This window comes from Struthio camelus, chromosome Z (assembly GCF_040807025.1).
Source record: "Struthio camelus isolate bStrCam1 chromosome Z, bStrCam1.hap1, whole genome shotgun sequence".
NCBI lineage: Eukaryota > Metazoa > Chordata > Aves > Struthioniformes > Struthionidae > Struthio > Struthio camelus.
Window position 1 is genome coordinate 17157326 of NC_090982.1, and position 20476 is coordinate 17177801.

The 20476-nt window shown below is 35.2% G+C and overlaps 1 protein-coding gene across 1 annotated transcript in view; it reads left to right on the forward strand.

Annotated features, from left to right (window-relative positions):
- The window catches only part of SHOC1 (shortage in chiasmata 1), a gene marked incomplete at its 5' end in the record, with an annotated part of 53375 nt that overhangs the window by 5306 nt on the left and 27593 nt on the right, over positions 1-20476 (forward strand). Inside the window, 8 exons of the mRNA XM_068927891.1 lie at positions 7204-7391; positions 10610-10772; positions 11822-11924; positions 12888-13035; positions 14419-14514; positions 17975-18098; positions 18915-19009; positions 20020-20262. Of these exons, the coding sequence (XP_068783992.1) occupies positions 7204-7391; positions 10610-10772; positions 11822-11924; positions 12888-13035; positions 14419-14514; positions 17975-18098; positions 18915-19009; positions 20020-20262 (1160 nt within the window). The remainder of the gene's footprint in view (positions 1-7203; positions 7392-10609; positions 10773-11821; positions 11925-12887; positions 13036-14418; positions 14515-17974; positions 18099-18914; positions 19010-20019; positions 20263-20476) is intronic.

The following is a 20476-nucleotide window of genomic DNA, read 5'->3' on the forward strand; positions in this document are numbered from 1 at the left end:
CCAAACTTGCATTGCAGTGATAGGAGATAGAAATATTTATTTTAAAGTTCAAATAGTAGCAATGCAAATGTCTAGTATGGCAACATAATATGAAAATTCTCTGAAATACAGAGTTCGTTTTAAAAACTGATCTGCAACTCAGCCTTCACAGTCTGCAAAGAACATGAAAAAATACATATATTTCCTTGAAACTGGTAAATTGTGTGAGTTTTTGCTGAAACTTTTGCCAGTCTGAAAGAAATGGAGAAATTACACTTGCAGTTTCACAAACTAGACTGAAATCTATATTATCTTCAAAATTACATAAAAATAAGCTTTATGAAGAAGAAAAGTCGTGGTTGCAGAATTAAGCGCTCATATTTAGGAAATAGCAACACCATGCTTGCCAGTACCTTACTGTTGCATTCTTCTATGATTTCACTGTGATACTGTCTTTCATTACATCACTACGTTCTATTTTTTCTACATGACCCTCTCCTCATTCATGGTATAGAAATGATCACGCTCGTGGAATTGATCAGCCCCCTGTAGTGAACAAGGATGTTACAGTCTTTAAGATTATGCCTCTGTTGTAGCAATGGAGAGATGACTTGTTTATATATGTGGTACTGCACAAAAAGAAAGCATATATCTCTTTAAAACAAAAACATGTTATTTCAGATAACTAATATCTCGACAATAGCTGGAGTAAAAGGACATACGTGTGGGGATATCTGGAAGAAAATCTTTAATGTAAATTTAAAAGGGCTGTTAACTCCCTAAGTGCTCATCCGTGTAATTCTTGGATCATAAATTAATGAAGATAATAGACTCTGGAGAGGTTGTCTTTTTTAGCTAGTATGCAATTCAGGGGGCTTGATTAAGGAAGTTGAATGCTTCCCAGGGAATTGTTTATATTTTTGGCTCTGTCAGAACTCCTGTGTGGTTTTGGTTAAGTCACTCGAACCAAAAGCTCCCCAGTGATCCGTTGAAAGTGATTCTCTTATTTTGTGGAAAACTCAAAGACACGTGCTTATGACTAAGTTCACTGGAGCCGTCCTTGAACACTACAAATTCTGTAAAAATACCAAGTGCTTTCAAAGATGGGGAGTTTGATATCTCAGGTTGGGTACCCATCATGAGTACTGTGGTCCTTTTCTAGAGAATAGAGATTATAATATTATCTATTTTTATGGGAAGTGAAGATAATAATGTTGGATAATTTTCATTATTGAGTAAGCCAGTAGATTTGTAGGAAAAGAAATCTATGTTATCACAATTAGCCAAATGCAGTAGCCAGGAGGTTATAACATGATGTCAGTCAGAGTCAGATGAGAAGCTTTCTAACATTTCAGTGAATTCCTTTTGAACTTCTAACTGTCTTTGGACAGGGATTTTTAATACTTTTTTCTTTTTTTTAAAAAAACAACAAGTAGCTAGAAAATATTTTCAGATTTGGACCTTTTCATCCACTGCACTGATCTTTACCCTCTGACCACAGTAGTGAGCTGAATATATTATTAGGTGTCACAGGAGGATAAGAGTGGGTTTCCTGTTAACGTTTGCATTCTTTTCCTGACTTATTGATGGGAAATACTCTCTGTAGGCTAACAACCATTCTTCTTCTTGTCATTCCTCCCCCTCCAGGGAATCTGTACTCCCTCTCTCCTCCTCGACCCTATCTCCCCGCAGTTGACTGCTCTTTGCCACATTTATCCTAGTTTCATGCTTATTTGTATCTATGATGTCTCTGTCTCCTGACTTATTCCACTCCCATTCTTCCAGTCCTACCCAATTACTTCTTTTTCTCCCAGTTTCTTTTCCCCATATATTTCTCTAATATGTTTCTCATACATAAGAGTACCATAAGCCCTAAACATTTTCCTAAAGTAGGACCATAGTCGTGAAGCCAAAGTCTGGAAAAGTTAAAGGAAATTGGAAAAAGTTTTTTATAAAAGTGTCAAGCAATATTACTAATCAACTATGTGACACACAGATATGAGAAAGTGAGTTTGAGGTCGTATTTTTAGCTGAGAATTACCATTTTTATGAATGATATTACCGTTGGTGAAGAGATTAGGGAAAAGCGCTTGGCAGGTGTTTTTATTTTTCTTAGTGCACGTTGAGCACAAATGTAATCAGTTCCTCTGCTTTCTTTATACAGTCAGATGCACTAAGTGCCTTCTTCGTTCATACTATTTTGGCCATACTCTTCTTTGTAAAGGTTTGGGACTGCTGCTAAGTCCACTGAGTATATTTGTAGTAGATTTCCACCTAAATCACTTATATATGAAAATAAATGGAACAAGAGAAGAAGACGTGTTTAATGTGATTATGAAATACTGTAATACATGCTAAAAACAGGGTACAATTTTAAGGTCGGATTGCTGATATTATTCTCCAGATGAGCTCAGCTACCCAGACCCCATTACTCATCCTATTGCTCATTGGTTGTATTTGACCTGCTTTGACAATGTATCTACCCTGAAGTCCTCACATTGGTTTTGGTAGGTGGTGGGTAGGAGTGGATGACAAAAATTCTTCTGGTTGTAGAGATGTCCTGCTCCTGACCATCTATTTTGCTATTTAACGCCAGGGAAACAATAAACATAATACATAGGATGTAGAGATTGACCGAAATGTGTATACACACCATACTGTTCACGACAGGAGAGGGCTGTGGAATGTGGCTCATCCTTGCCAGTGAAATAATGGTCTTCCCACTTGACAGCTGCTACTCAGATGTAATTCCTGAGAAATCTTCATGAGGTCAGCATAAACTTGATGGAGGACCAATATAAATGAAAGAAAAGTTGCGTAGCTTGACTCTTATGCTCCTTATCTGTACTATGCGTGTGCTGCCTACACTCCCATATTGTGCTGGGTCTTTGCAGTCGTATAGCTTTACCTCCCTTCTGCTCCGTGTTCCGTTTGGGGCTTGTCATCGCAGAATAAGTTGGCCATGAAGTTAAAAAGATTACCAGTAACACTGAAATGAGCGAGACTTTTGTATAGCTTTGTATAGCTTGTATAGTTGATTATTGGGTGATATTCTCAAAATGGATGATACATTTCTTTAGGTTATCTACACTTATTTAGCTTCATAGGAGCTTTATGCTGCTCAGAATGACTGAGGTGAGCTCTGTCTTCTTCACTTTCTGCCTTTCTTCTGATTTTAGGTGTGTTCTTAGGCCTTTTAATTGTTCACAATTTTTAGGGATTTTACATGTGAAACTATGGTAATGGTAAAGGTATACAGTCAACCTGTGGGAAATTCAGGATGAATGCCCTTCTTTACTAGAAAGTGTTAAACTTAAAATTCCTTGGAGAGTATTCCTTCCTCTCCTTAAAGGCACCATAGCTAGACTATTATTCCCATATATGGTACTGGGTACTTTAATTCCTAATAAGGGATTTGGGATATCTCACCAGGGGTTATATGACTAACATTGTTGAACTGGCTACATTTTAGATGCTTAGGTCCTCCTGTGCGTCTTCTCCATAGGCTTGCAGTAGTAAGTGAAGAAATACTTGAATACCTTTAAAAGTTTGGACCTGAAGCTGTAAATCTCCCCAATCATTCAAGTTTTAAAGAGTGCACATTGTATGAAAGTTGGGCAAATTTTAACTAATTAACATGAAAAGTGGAAAATAAAAAAAAAATGTAAATAATAATAAAGAGAAGGCCAATTTTGCAGAGCTGCACAGATTTTGTTGTGCTGTTAAAATAGTAAAATCAAAGTAAAAAGAAGGCGGTTATTTGTTTAGGTTGCCAAAAACAACCTAGGAATGTTATTTTGGATTCTTATATTTGAATACCTTAACTGGAAATATGTGATTGATTATCTTTTCAATTTTTACATCAGACCAATGTGTATCAATGGAACCAGTGCATTACTGCATTTTTAAAGAAAACTGTTTAGATTTTGATAATATATGACAAAAAGGTAATTACAAAGTGAATTGTACCTGAAATGATTCTGCATGCTAATCAGCTTGAATTACAGGGTTGGACTAATGCCTAAAGCTGTATTGAAGGACGATTTAAATTATAGTCTAACTCTACAGAAGAAAATGAGAGTTATTGCCTATAACAACTTATCATCTCTATACCTTCAGAAAGCGAGAAATATTTGAGTTTACTGCAGAACCTATTCAAAGTTATTCCCCAAGACATTGTCTAGACCAATAACATTAACAGAAAAAGAAATGGTCCAGAAAGTTATTCTACAGACACAGTGCTGCTTACTGCACTGTGTCAACAGTGAGCAATCTAAGAACCAGTCAGATGCTATCTCGGGAAATTAAATGTCAGGAATGAAGAAGTTTTGTTAAAACAAATAACATTTACTTTTCAACAAATCACTCTTTCTGCCTGGTGCTTTAGCACTCAAGTTAGTTATTCATGCCATCTACATAAACCTGAGGAAAGCAGTGGCTGTATTTGTCTTCAGTTATGGAAAAATGGAGGTGATTTCACTTAATTTATTTTAAAATTGAGTGGACTTAATTTATGTATGAGTGAAAAATTAGCTGCAATCAGATTGGAAAGTAATAGCAGGAGCTAAACTTGAGAAGAACTGATCTGTTTGTGATTCAAGTGTTTCAGGTGTTTTACATTCTGTTTAAAGTAAGACAGTATAAGTAATTCAGTCATAATGGCTTCTCTGTGACCTAATTCATCACAAATCATTCTAAGTATCTTTGATGGGAGATATAATATACTGCATGCATTTGAAAGTCAGAAAACAGAAAAAAAGTACTGCACAGATACTACTTGTGAACAGCAATGGTTGTAGTTTCGAAGTAACTTCTGATCTGTTTACTGCAGTGTAAAGTAGCTGATTTTTCAAAAGCAAATGAAGAATGAGCAGCAAACATAGTTAGTAAGTGGTTAATTTTGAGTATTTAAAAACTAAACCTATAGTAAATGCAGTAGATTTATTGCTAAGAAGGAAAAGGGAGTGAATAATGTGATGGGTAAATTTATTGATAACACCCGATTTTTTCTCATGATCAAAATATGAGATGACAGGAAACAAGAAGGATGCTGTAATTTTTTCAAATTTGGATAGAGACAAGTACTAGAAATATTCTGCAGGTGTCGTTCAAAGCAGTGGCAGGCCTTCTGTGGAGTAGTGTTCGCTAGTGGGTACGGCATGCAGGAGAACTGACATTTTGTAGTGATGCAGAAGCAGTATAGCTGTCTAGTTAAAAGATTCTAGAGCTAATTATATTTTGGCATAACAATTAGCAAAACACAATCCAAATGGGATACATATTATCTGATATGTAATAGGGTTAAAACTGAGTGCAATGTCTTCTTTGCGTTGCTTCTCATCAGAAGATTCAGTACATCCTATTCTAAGAATGCACTCATAACTTTTCCCTGTTTTAACAATACAAATGCAAGTTTTCACTGCAAAATATGGACTTTTTGCAGATTTTTTGTATTTTTCTGTGTATCTGTAAAAATTTAGCTAATGAGATAGGTGAAATGAAGGCATTTTGACTTAAACTTGTCAACTTGATGCTTTTGGCATGGGGTGTTTGTGAAAAAAGTCCTTCATACCATCTAGTGAGTAATGTAATGGAGAATGAGTGATCAAAAGACATCAATGAAGTGATTTAGGGAAACTGCTTTAAAGAACCAGGGAGCCTAATAATAACTTCACAGAGAAGCTGAGAAACAAAAAGAGGAAAAAAAACAACTGGGAGAAAAGTAAGGAAGAGGAAGTACAGACTATTTAGGCAAGGATGGGGGGGGGACTTGGCAGTCAATGAGACAAGGACTGGAGGTGGGTCTGTAATTCCTAGAACCTGCCAAACAACTTAGCTGGCTAAATGCCATTGTCAGCTTGAGTACCTGCACTCAACTGCCAAACTCGTTCTGAAGGTGGGACTCAGCTGTCCATATTTCAAAGCTACTACTGAAAATTTAACTGTATATCATAAAGATCTAATTGAGACTACACATGTTGGTCTAATGTGGTGTGTTCAGTCATCAAAACACAGTACAAGAACAGCTTTAATATTTGAACTTAAGTTCTATTTTTAGAGTAGTTTGTCATTTACAGTATTTGCCACTTTTTCAGTATGGTCTTACTAAGGTCTTAGCTCTGGAAAGTGCTACCCCTTATGGTCTCTGCTCAGCAACTCACTTAGACATGAGCTGTTTATAAACCTGTAGGGAAGCGCATTGATTTCAGTCAAGTCAGCCCCTTAAGAAACTTGCAATGGTTTTCTGAAGTGCATGGATTTTCAATGGCTTATGCCATATTAAAGTTTGGACCTTAATTATTATCAGTACTGCATAGATACTATTTGTGAACTGTAATGTTTGTAGTTTCAAAGTAACTTCTGGTCTATTTACTGCAGTGTAAAGTAGTGGATTAGCAGTTAAAACTCTAGATGCCTAGCAAATAGCAAGATCATGTAATACAAAGATTTATTAGGATACTGAGTAAATCAATAGAATGCACTACTGAGTAATTAGTGTATGAAGTTTAGTAAGTACATACTTACTGAGGAGAAAATTGAGGTTCTTCAGAAATGTCAGCACTGGTCAGTCAGAGTCAGTCTATTGTTCAGTTAATTTTTAAGGGTATTATAGCATTATCAGGAGCCATATTTTTATTATCCAATTACAAATATTTTACCCACTGCATAATTAGCCCAAAATCATAATTTTTTTCCTGTAGTCAAGAGAGCTTGCTGTTTATTTAGCAACCAGTTTTTTTTTCTTGATGAATAATACTAATATTGAAATTAGTATGAAAAGTAAAGGGAAAATTAGGTGTTTTGTGTCTTCATTTATCCTGTCTTTGACCACCGTTGCTGTGCTTGCAGCTTCTGCCTAGTGTTTGAAACCTGGATGTGTATGTAACCAAGCAACAAATTTTTGTTCTAAATGTTGTGATTTTAGTAGATTTGGTGCCTTTTTCAGCCATTATCCTTTTGTTCAATTTTACGCTGAGGTGAAATTTGAGAAGATTTATTTCTTGGACAAAAATTAAACAAAAACATTTAATTTGACCATAGAGATGCAATCTAATGAAGAGTGATAACAACTGTAATTTCCAACCTTTTCCAGTGAATACAGTGTTTATCAAAGTTCTTAGAGTATGTTTTTTCAGTACAGTTGATTCACTGAGGAGTCAGGGAAGTCTTACAGAAAGTATTATTAAAATAGCTTAAGTACCAGAATTTTCTTCTGCTTTTTAGGAAACCTCTCTCTTGCATAAAGTTCCATATTAATAATGAATTAGTAGAAGTTATTCCAAGTTCAAATCCCTGTTCTCAGACTGACATAGAAGCAGCTTATTTACTAATGAAGAACATTCATGAAGAATTTACTGAAGACAAACGTTTAAAGACAGACTGTGCCACTGAACTTAAAGAACAATGCCAAGGTAAAGTGTTTAATTTACTGTTTTCTAACTTTTAATGATGTCACCTTGGTAACGTCCATAATATTTAGTAAAGGATTCACAGAAGTTGAAGAAATATTTTGGATGACCACATCCTTTGCAATTTCAGTAGTTACAACCATTTAAGAGGGATTTAGTCCATGGAGAAGAAGGGCTTGTCTGAGTAGTGCAAGATAAATGCAAGCCAAAAGAAATTTCAGGCTGATTAAGCATATGGCAGAAGGCGTACAAAAAGAATCACAATAAATAGACATTGCTGGGCATTGATCAGAATGGTCCTGATCCTTTTTAGTTCAATAAAGTTAGATCCCTGTTGCATGTTCTTTTACCATATAAAGGAGGGAAAGGATTAAGTAGTTTAGCTTTATTGCTGGAATGAAGATACTTCAAATTGGGTAGTGTTCCTCTGTGTTTTCTGAAATGTTCTAATCTTTAGTACCCTAACGGATAGAATAAATTCTGATCACAGAGGCCAAATTTTGAGGAAGTGCTAGATTCAGCTATATTGCAGCGTATTATTCCAAACTGTCTGCTTGTTGTTTGTTTGCTTGTTTTTCTTTAATGAAGGGTTTGGCAGGGGGTTGGGGTCTCCTGCTAAATAGATTAGCATAGAAAAGAAAGTAATTTAATCATCTGCAAAGAGCTTTGATCCACAGTCACATGATGGGGACTGGTGGTTCTTGGTACAACATTGTACAAGATAACATTTATGAGAAACTTAGTGTATTACAGTTAATAATTGAAAAAGAGTGATCTTAATTCATCTGATTAAGTATCTTCTGATTTTTTACCTAAGATAGGTCTATGGCAGAAAATATTTCATTTTTATTCCTGCTAATATAAGCCTACGCTTCCTTTCAGAGACCAAAATCAATTTCTTGAGTCATTTTACTTTTTGAGATGTAGCATATGAAAGTAATGCATCAAGTAAAACAGCTGTAGCACTGCATATGATAGAAAGGTTCTTGTTTCAGACGAAATTATTTCCAGTAAGGTTGTGAAATTTAGCATAATAGATTGTGCTTACATTTAAAATGTGGCTAGTAAATTATTGCTAGACTATAGCAGCAGACAACAGTAAGCAGCCTGAAACTGTGAGGTATGCACAAGCATATAGAATGGACAAGCTGAAAACCAAATTGAGGTCAGTCAGTAACTTAGATTTCTAGACTTCCTCCCAGCGTACGTCTCTTTAAATTACATTAGAAACAAGCTCTCCATATTTAATATACTGTTAGTAGTCCTTCTGTTTTGCATAGGCTATCTCTGTAATGTGTAAGGGATCACGCTGGAATGACTGCCATCTTTGTACTGTCTAGCTCCAGCTAAAGCTCAAGAACGTGAACACTGCGGTAACACATGACAACGCTACCAATAAGGCTCCCATTCGAGCATGAGTTACGATTGATAAAGTACTTGAGCTCATGCTGAAGCCCATTAAAGTTCTTTTCTTAAGCTCTTGATGACCAGACACTGCTGAATCAAAAGAAAGTGTGCAATGATAATGCCTTCAAGTTACAATTTTGAGAAATAAGTCTGTTTAAATTGTGCAATTACACTTCCTAAAATCAAGAAGTGGCAACTGTGATTTTGATTTTGTGTTGGCTTCTATCACTGGCATTTGTGAATCTAATTTTAGCTGTTGCTCCAATTGTAAAATTCTGTATCGGGAAAGCAGTTGGATATGTGATTGTATCTATTCCTTTTCACAAGGGCAGTTGAAGTGGTTAAGTGCATTCCTGAACAGGTATACTTTCTTGAGGTGGGGTATAAGTGGTTAAACGTGCTAAAATTGATGAAGAAATGCACTAATTGAAACATTTGAATCACATTACAGTAATATTAAGACTAACTAGAAAAAAAGTCCTTTTTCATACATTTCAGATAATAGAGCCACTTACAATAAGAAGACACAAATTAAAATAATCAGAAAGTAATAGAAATTGTATCTAAATTGGTATTATAAATGCAAATCAAGAGCAAAGTGATATGCATTTTTTTAACCTAATTTAGTATTGGGGTATTAGAACTTATCCTGCTTTCTTTGAATTAACAAAAATTAAATGAGGAAGGCATGATAAAAGATATTCTTTGTAGACAGCATTGTCAAATTAATGATTCTGAAGCAGTCTTTATTCTCTGAGTAATTTTAGTGCTAGTTCTGCAACCACAATTTACAGGACTATTAAAGTACTTCTACACTGTTTTGCTGGTTGCCTTGAAAAAAGTACAGATTCAGGACCATGTAAATTAAACTAGAAAAGATAGCATATTTCTTTACTGGGAGGTACCCTAAGCTTTGTAGGCTGCTGTAAGTTTTAGGAGCCTCCCATGACCTGGTCATTTCATTAAACGGAGGCATATATTTTTGAATTGATAAATTTCCTTATGGGGAGCTGTTTGTGTTATGCAGCATACAATTTCTAAACAGTTTGAGGGGCCGTATTGGGTGTTTATCATTTCCAGCCACTAGGAAGGAAAGGAGGGGTATTACTGATAGGGAGTCATCTAAGGAATGAAGAAGGAATGTAGGAATCAGGAGGCTTCCAAGTTAGTAAAAGAAAAGGGAGTTCTTTACTCTCCTTCTGTACCATTTCAGTGTAAGTAAAGGGTTGCAAACGTAAAGGATTGCATCAAATAAATCTGTGATTCCTGTATCAGTTTCTGTCTCATGGAGAGTAGCGGTCTGAATTCAAAAGAAATTTAAGTGTATAATTTGATCTTTATTGAAACCGTAATAATCTGTCACCCTCTATATATTTTGACTTTTTGTTTTTTGAATAAATTGATCACTATAGCAGAATTACAAAATCCATGTTTAGGCTTAGATATATGGCAGTATAGGAGAGACTACTTCATTATTGGCTGTTGGAGCGTGTGAGCCTGTCATATGTGGCGCTGAACTAAGTAACTCAACTAAAACGTACCTCAGAAGTTCTTTTAGGATAGCTTGATAGTGCAAACAAGGGAGTGACAAGAAATTAACTTTTCTTTATAACAAGTGTTACGTATAACAAAAGAGTAAACAGAAGAGAACCAGAGCTTATTAGATGAACCACTGGAAACCTAGGCTTTTTTGCATGTAGAAAAAAGTTACTGTTGTGCTGATATTTATAGCATTTCAATAGCTCTTCCACAATTATCTTTATTCTGATAATGCTTATTATTTTTATACTGTTTGCTAATATAATTTTTTCCAGATTTGTTTGTTGGAGATGAACTTGTCTTTGTTGATAATCTTGTAAACTACGGTAAAAAACTCCCTACTTTATATGCCCTTCTGGACAGACTACAGTTTTTTTTAGTGCAAGATCCTCTTTTAGATTCTAAAGGACAGAATTTAACAGAAGAGAACATTTTCAGGTATATACAAAATTATTGTATAATATTGAACGTAAATAATAGTCTCTATGTAATGCTATTAACATTTTAAAATCTTAACTTTGATGATATGTTAAACAATTTCTTTACATTTGCAAAGAGTAAAGATTTTAGCTTTTCTTATGTAGGAAAAAATGAGCGGGATGGAATTTATATATGCTATTAAAGAAAATGTAATAAATCAAATAATGTAATTTTAGCTTCTGTAACTGCTCAAGATTTTAGTTTTGGAGTGCTGAAAAATGCTCATCTTTAAAGAACCTTCATCAGACTGCCTAATGCCCTTAGTAAAATGCCATTAAATTGAGTAGGGCAGCTATCTGACCAAGCTTGCATGTTTATTCTTCCTCTGCTGTCTGTCCTCTTTCAGCAGATCCGTGCTTTTACCCTGTCGAGTTGCAGTTCTTTAGGTTCAGATTTTAATTGTTATTGTTATTGTTAAATTGATTGAATTTAATTGAACAATGTCCTTTATGTCATGGATTTGAACAGACTGGTACATTAGAACAGGCATAAATTATACTCAGAACGTTGGTAATATTTTGTAATATTTTACTAAATATTTTACTAAATAGGGAGTATACTCTGCCTTGTTTGATGCTGAATGATTTCTGAAAACAAGAAGTTCACAAATGTTGAATCATATGAATATTATAGATTATAGAAACTTTTCTGTAGTAGAAAAATTTGGTTTTAGAAAAGAAAGGTCTGAAGCTTTTGCAGAAAGAGTTTTGACATAATAGGGGACTTAAATGTTGGGCCAGTAAACAAGTTTAAAATTGTTATTTCTATTTTTTAAAGACAGTTCCCAATATTAAGTTGCTATGCTTGTACAATTTTCTTGAAAAATGATTTCATTTAGCTACACAGCTTGTTGCAGCATGTCTTGGAATTGTTTTCCTAGAAAACCATGAGCTTGAAAAAAAAAAACTTCTCATATATATTGCTATCAAAGCTACAGTTAAGACTTTCAATCTTACATATGAAATAATAAAGAGATGTCACTTACTTTATTTTATGATCTTTTGAAGGGAATGTTTGACTTTCCAAAATGAAGTGGAGATGCAGGAGAGTAAAAAAGAATTGCAGGGAATTAAAGAGAACTTCAGTCCAATTTCTTTAAAAGATGAAGAGGTATTACAAAGCTGTTTCTTGCCAGTTATATTTTTGATTGTTAAGCACAAGTGTTTTTTCATCTGCAAGTCATTTTACTGAATTCTTTTCATATTTGCCAAATATTTGAAGCCTTCCTGTTTCTCAGATAAAAAACCACTATTATTATACGCATATTTTGAATTTCTGGATGCCTTTGCTATGAATCTCCGCTTCACTCGTCTATTTCTGCTGAGTTCTGATGTACACGCATTTTTATGTAGGTACCATTGCACTAAGAATAGAAATAAATCAGAATGAAAAGTCATGATGTGTGTAAGAGAAATGGAAAATTCTGGTACATGATTTTTTGTGATTTGGGGGGCCACTTTTTAAATATATATATATATATTTTTTTTTTTGCTCCATTTTTCAAAATTCTACCTAAAAAGGTATATTGAGTCACATTATGTTTCTACAGTGTCAGCACTATAGAGGAATAGTGGGGCTCAGGAAATACTGAGAAGCATCAGAACTACCCTGGCAGTATTTATGATGGGTTTTTATCAAGCGTAACCCAAAAACAATGACCACAGTCATAGTCTCACATCACAGGGGAAATGTATTTTGGGGCTAGTAACAGTGCTGACAACATGATCCAGTTATATGCCAGACTTTCAGTGAAATAAATGAGGATTTTACTGGATGGGAACTGTAAGTTTAGATTTGCTCTTGTTACTCCACTTGTTCATTTTGAGATATTGTAATATTATTTTATTTTATTTTACTCTATTCTATTCTATTCTATTCTATTCTCTTTTTTTCTTTGTCTTGAACTGAGCTTTGTTTATGCTGTGTGCACATCATATAATATTGTTATTAGAAGCTCTTAGATCAGTTTAGAATTAAGCTATTTCAAGATTGTAAAAAAGCTTAAACTCTGCAGTAGCATCAAGAGAAACTTAGAATTTACTTACCCGTTGTATTGTGGTTAACATTTTTCAGGATTTAATGTTGCCTATTGAGTTAGAGGTCTACAGGAAACACAGATCAGAAGTCAAGATTCCATCATACCTGGAACTAAAAGAGTCATTAAAATTAGCTCCAGAAGCTATAGGTGATGAAGGCACATGTGAAGAGTTGATCCAAGAAAGTGAGAGCTCATTTTCTTATATGCTTGACCCGATTTTACTCTAATTTGAACAGAGTTAACACAATCCAGTTATTTTGCTTTCAGTTCACATCATAATTTACAGACGGTCAGATGAGAATTTCTGCATATGAAACTATGAATTTTGCTGTGCCCTGATTTCAGAGTATTAGAATCGTTCTCCTCAAATAGCCAAAAGGAAGTGATCTGTTTGCTGCATGGTCCGGTCCGGGGTTATGTTGTAATCTTGAAATCGAATGTTACATGAGCCATAGTTCCTAATATCCAGTCCTCCATGAAGATAATAACTTACTGCTATGTTTCTTATCTGCAATTAAATTTACTTTCAGAGACATACTCAAGAGGATTATATGCAGTCATGCCATATAAATTGCATGTAATGGCGGTGGTTTGTAAATGGCTTCTAATGACATTGCAATGGTAAAGGCCAAAGCAGGTTTATAGCACAAGTAGTCATTCAGTAGTCATTTCTTTAAAGGACTTTAGGAAAAATTACTAAATGCTTTTACGTTACAGATAAGAAGTATATTTTTAATGACAGTTATTGGCTCTTGAATTGATATATAAGGCAGGATCTTGTATAGTTAAGAGAAAAAGACATTGTCTGAGATTTTAATTTTGACAGAAAAAACAGCTTAGTTTCCGAAAACAAGTGAATGAAGACACTTCTTTGGTAGACAGGAAGCAGGTAGTGTTGCTCAAAGAAGCAAGATTCATGCTTTTAAATATGGTGGATACATGCTGAATTCTGCTACTCCGAGGGCAGCAGTGTTGGGTAATCCAGTCACATATTAAAGATAAGAAAAACTTTAAAAAGCATTTACATATTTGGCTAAGGCAGTTCCATGTGCATCGGTCTGATACATTTAGTGCTTATGTACCACGTTCCAGGATGAAGCCAAATGACTCTACCTCTACTGCAGAGGCCTGGGGATCTTTGTATACAGACTTCAACCTGTTCTTTTTTGTTTTGTTTTTGTCCTTTTTAGTAGCAAAAAAAGAATTCATAGACAAATTCCTAGTGAAATACCTTGAGATCACCTGCTTATTCCAGAAATCACATCCCTGTAGTCATAAGAACTTTGAGTAGTTCAGATAGTGAACCAAAATACTTATTTTAGCCAGGCTATACTATATTGCATTTGTTTTTCAGCATTGTCAGGGAATAAGACTGTGCACTGCTCTCGTCCTCTGCAGTAGCCTATTATTCAGCATACCTGCAGTTCTTCATAATGATGAGCTATGGAGATCCAGTAAAATGGAGACCCATTAAAAAAAATCCTGAAGCAGTTGCTTTAGCAGGAAGAAGAAATAAAAGGCTAACTTACGACACCTTTTAAAGTTTGTTTTCATCTCTCAATGCAGAAATTATGAGCAAATCAGAAATTTCCAAGTACTGTCCCAGACCGGAAGGGGTTTGTTCCAGTAATAGCAGAAGTATGTTGGATTTCTGTGAGGCAGGTAGGAAGACCTAGATAAATCCAGTGGTATTATTTAAAATAAACTGTTCAAGGAATTGATCCATCCGCTATCCTGTTCTTGGGTGTATGTGTGCCACACGTAGTTAAGATCAGAACGTTTACTTTGTAAAATCTACTATTTTGTATTTGTACCATAAGGAGGTAGAAGCACCATACTCCTTTCAAGAGTTTTAAAATTGAGGCACAACAACTTTCCACTTGCTTCATGTTGCTTTTGGCTGCAAGTAGTGTCCATACCTTTTGCACTTGAACGGCTTTGCAGGGTTTTTTATCTAATTGCTTCCCTACCCAGAGAGGCCAGAAGAATGTTAAGGCAAATTAATTCAACATGTGGAGTGAAAGAGCGCAGCTTAAAGTTTATTAGGTATGTTTGTATGTTGTAAGTCACATGTAAGCACTTTGAAAAGCAGGACAATTCAGGGAGAGGTACTTAAGATTTCCCTACTGAGTCCATACCTTCTAGAGCTAGAAAACTCCTGAGCAGACTTTGTGGTTTGTGAATAGAGCAATATAGCTGTATGATCAAGAAATAAAATCAGATATTCACATAGCTATTTTCCCCAGAAGTAAATTCAAAGTGTTGAATTTTGCTCTGCGTGAGTTAAACCTTGCCTTCTCATATGTTGGTCTTGGAAAATTCTGCGCATCCACCTTTAATAGCTTGAAAAAACATCGATCAAGTGTGATGGTTACTTACAAAACAAACTGATGCCAGACAGTTTTTGGTGTCTGTCCACTCAAGCTAGCTATCCAACCTAAGTTGCAATTTTTTCAGGTTCCAGATATAATCTCTCAAAATAGCGGATAGTCTTCCCATCCCTACTATTTTCACAGTTTAAATTTTGGCTGGCTAAAAGAGGCAGCAAAATGATACTCTGCTGATATTTTTCAGCCTCACTTCTAAGCAGGAAAACTACAAAGACTGACTGATCTCAGCAAAAGCAAATTAGTGCATTGGCCCGTGCGCAGTAGCAGTGTTACAGTGTTAGCCTCCAGTGCATATTCACTTGATAGTCTTTCATCCAGCAGTTACCAGAATCTTTGAGATATTCTATTTTTCCTCCAGATCAAGACGCTTCTGTATCTCAATCTTCATGTGGTTTTAACTAGACTGTCTTTCCTCTTCAGGCTAGTGGCGTGATGCTTCTGATACTGTATTGCAGTGAAAATGGACTTTTGGTGGGAGCAGTCATGTCAGCTCAAATTGTCAGATGAAAAGGTTCAAGGCCAATTCACCATACACTGGCCTATGGAGATAAAGTTATACCTAGGCTCCATCTGGAGAGTACTGCCTCACATGATTAATTTCAGTCTTAACCCAGTGAGATACCTGTCTGTTTTTTGTTTCTAAAACTTACTATAAACAAGAGGAGGTTGAGTATAGTGGTAGATCTGAGCAGTTTAGGATCCTCCTGCTCTATCTAGTTGTAACAAGTGGTCTGTGAGTTCATCTAGGATAGTCTCTACTCTTCAGGCATAGGTTAGTGGTCAAACTGTCCCATCTCAAGTTGCTTTTGGACTTTAATTGGACTGCATTAATCTGTGTTACCAGTTTGCTGGCTTAGCTGTACCATTGAATCAGGCAAGACTCATTCAGCAGGGCCTAGGCAGCTTCCGTGTCTTTTTTCTTCGAAGGTATTCAGATCTTTAGGATGGAGACCTGCAAACCTATATATACATTGATAAGACACTATTTTTTAGTGGAAGTTGCTATATCAGGTGTCAAATTTTAGCAGAGATATCTTGCAGTCTTTTTCAGTATTTAATTTTGCTATATGAAGCAAAATTGTGAGTGAAATATATGGCCAGGTATTCAGAGAAGAAACAGTCATGAAATAATGACTGTTTTTGATATACATTAAATTGTTTGATATACATTAAATTGTTTGCCCTCCTATCCTGCTAGCTATGTGGATTATTAATTAATAAAGGACTTGAGGGACAAGAGAAATCCCTCGGTCATTTATGTTCTTAGAAGGCGGCTGGGGTGTAGACGCCATCATTGTAGGCAGAGCTTAACTGATGTTGCTGGTCAAAATGTTCCAGTCTCAAAGGCGAAATAACTCAAAGAGAAGAATACAAATGTTATTGCTCAAAGAGAAATAACTGCTCTTTTTAGATATGTCAGGAATTTTTGCTGCCCTAGGAGTGATTCCTTGTCCTTTTGGGAGAAAAGTGTTCAATTAGTTTCTTACCACAAGAAACAGTCTGTGAAGGTGAGGTTCAGCCACTGCTAGTGATGTTTCTAAGTAAATGGGAGAGAAATTATATTGGTTGGAAGTCTGATTCTTTCTTGCCTAAACACCTTTTCTTATTTTTTTAATTTGTACTTTACATACTGCAGCTTCCTACCACTGTCCTGTATCTTTCCTCCCATATTGTCTAACTTTTAAGGCTGGATAAGTAGCAGCTGTAAGCAACTGGACAAATGACTAATTCAGAGCCAGCTGTGTGGCCAAAAAATGTGCATGTGGTGATTGCAGCAGCTTGCTGCTTGTTGGAATGGATGAGAAATTTGTTACTTTTTTTTTTTTTCCTTATGGGGGTGTTGATTTACTTCTCATTTTTCTGGCTATTGGTTTTCACAGAACGTATAAGAACTGGTATTTTTTTCTGATTGCTACTCTCTGGTCCAATTTGACAAGAAAAATTATTAGAAGACTGTCAGAGAGATGAATACCAGGGCAACCACATAAACCACCAGTTTTTAAGAAACAACATCAAATTCAACAAAGATACAAATTACTTAATAGTTTTAATAAAAAGAAATAATCTATAGAAATGTTTACCTTTAATATATTTAGCAAAAAACCATGTGAAAAGTGACTTAAATGGGATTTTTTAACATTCCAGACTTGTATGTGTACTGTTTTAAAAATAAGATATTGGAATGAATTTCATTCCTGAAATTCCAGTGAGTATTAATTCTACATGACAGAGTAATTGTGCCTTTAAATCCTGAGATTTCTGTTTCTGGATTTCCAGGGTCCATTCATCCATATGTGCAGTGTTATAGGCCACCATAAGACTGCTTGAAATATCTCTCTCATCTCAGTAGTTTCATTTATTTGGGGACTACTTACAAAGGCTACCAGTGATCAACACTTAATATCAAAACCTTATACATAATATTTGGTGATTTAATCATAATAATTACCATATATGGGAAGAGTATGTAGCCAGAATCACGTTGCAGAGTGAGGGAAGAAATATGATCTGTATAGGTTATTTTCCCCAAAACTGCCTGGAAATTAAAATGTAAAGTATATCACTCTGATTTTTGCTACTTAAATGATGAATTGTCCTATGAATGTATTTTATGTGTTAATACAAAGCTTCCCTAGTGTGATAAGATTAATAAATATATACATGTCATCATTTGCAGCTTCACGAATAATAATACAATTTTTTGGTTTGGGTGGATTTTTTGCAATTTCTAGCTAAATATGCTGCGTATATGAAAGAGGAAATGGAAGTACCTTTAAGTCCTCCATGCAGGCAACAAAGGTGTCAGTTGAATTTTCTGTGTACAGAGCTCGAAGAAGAACCTCTTTCTGGTAACAGGTGATGAAAACTGTAATAAAATACTCTTAAATTAGTGCAAAAATAACTTTATTCTGTTAGTTGGTGGTCATATTCTTTTAGACAGTTGTATTTACTTTGTGTTTTGCTTTAAAGAAACTGGAGTGTTTTTAAAGAGAAGTTGCGCCCTCTGTATTTTGCTCACAGAGGGCACAATCCATATCTGTGACCTTCTTTCGGGGAGCTTGAAAAAGAAACCCATCCTTCTACTGTATAGCTCTCTCTCTCTTGCAAGGCGTAATAGCCTGAAAATACAGTTTCACTTTTGGAGCAGGCAACAATAGGTATTTGTGGAGCAACATCACCTACAAAATCTCCAGAAGGCATACACTGCAAAAGTATTGTCCAAATTCTGGGGAAACGCAAACAACAATAGAATTTAAGCCTTTTCTCTCAGGCACATAAGCAGGATTTTTTCTTTCTCGTCTTGCTTGTGAGACTACCCTTTGTTCTGTTGCCATAGGCAGGAAGGATTTAAATATCCATTTTGGGAGGGGACAACAATCTACAGAGAATTCTTTTTCAGTGCTTGTTTGAATTCATGAGATACATGTACAGCCTTTGCGGTTCCTCTTATCCCTTTCTACTCACAGTGGTGTTGCATTAAGTGACCCTATATGTGCACAAGAAAACTTATCATGAATGGGTGAATGAATGAGTGAATGAGTAAGTGAGAAGTTTGGGGAAAAAAGCAGACCTTTTACGAAGTAATTTTGTAGAAATCAACTGGTTTTGAAATTCTGCAGATAATGCTGTTAAACTTCATACCTCCAAGTCTTGTTTTTATGTTCCTCTTAGTATTTTTATTACACAGACCTCTAGAGAATACTTAGAATGTTTAGTGTGGCAGTCAGAGAAGTACCAGGATAACGTGAAATCTCTTCTGCTAAAAGGTAAGCAGGTGTAGATTTTCTAATTGATGTTGAAGACTTCCACATATGTAGAGGCTATATAGTGGACAAAATGATGATATATTACTGAGCATATCTTTTCTTCAGCCCTTGAAATTTTTAGCTGGAGTAAGCCACCAAAGTTGGGATTATCTGATTATTATTATTATTTTTTTTTAGTGTGGGTATACAATTATGTCTATGACAACAAATAAGTCAGTCTGTCATGTATCCTTCCATGGAGATAATTTGAATAATATAAGGGATTTATTTCATTATGAAAATGTCCAGTTCACTACTACTAGCTTTTTTTTTAATGACTATGGTAATTGAAATATAGTAATAAGATCTACTGTAGTAACTCTTTTCTGTTAGCTGCTTATCCTTAAATATTATTTCAAACAGCTTCTGTAGAATAGTCCTGTTATTGGAAAACCAGTTATATGTTGACAACACCAGAGTACCTGTTAAGAAGTAAAATATATAAAAACAAAATAAGCCATGGATGGTTTCTGACAGCACCAGAATACTCTTCACCACTTTTTCATTTCATGTTATTCCCTTTTGTCTTACAAGTCTCAGGACTGAGTAAATGACCTGCTGCGTTCTCCAATTCATTTGTAAATTCATTTATAGTTGAAAATAATGTATAGTAGTCTCCTTACTACTTAATTTAATTTTTTTGCAGGTAAGGATTATATTAAATGCTTGTGATTAGGAGAGGTAGACCCATTTGTAACCTGAGAAATACAACTATACATTAATAGAGCTGAAAAATTTTAACACACACACACACACACACACACACACACACACTCAAAAAGAAAAAAGTACACTTGCTCTAATACTGTTAGCTGCTTTGCACCTAATTCCGTTAACGGACACAGAGTTGCTAATGAATGTATAACCAGGGGATATATGTAGTAGGTCACAAGTACTTGGGGGCTTTCATTTCCAAAATGACATTCTGTTTCTCAGTTATTAATATTATTTATTTATTTCTCTTTCTTCAGAGTGTCACACTGTTAAACTTACCTGTCAGCATCATTCGCTTGCAGAACTGAGAGAAGTACTATCTGTTGGCATAGAAACACCAATGCTTAGCTCACTGGAAGTGGACTGGTGGCTTCATTTAGGATTAAATCCGATCTCCTTAGAGACCTTAGAGCAATTAAGTCTAGATTCCAGTAGTACAAATAGTTTTTTTCCTGCAGAAGCGGAAACATTCTCCCTGTTTACATCTTGTCAGCTAGAATGTAAGTATTGGGGGAGGGGTTCAAAAGGTTTTAGTGATAAAAAGGCAAGCATAGATACTTCAATAGAAAATCGCACAGTGGCAGTCATATCCCTCCTACAAGGTAGGTGTGAAGATTTCATATTCTCAAGAATAAAATATATTACAGCAATATAAAGTAAAAACTCTACTATGTTGAGATCTTTTGCTTTTGGAAAGTTGGAGCAAATTGAAAG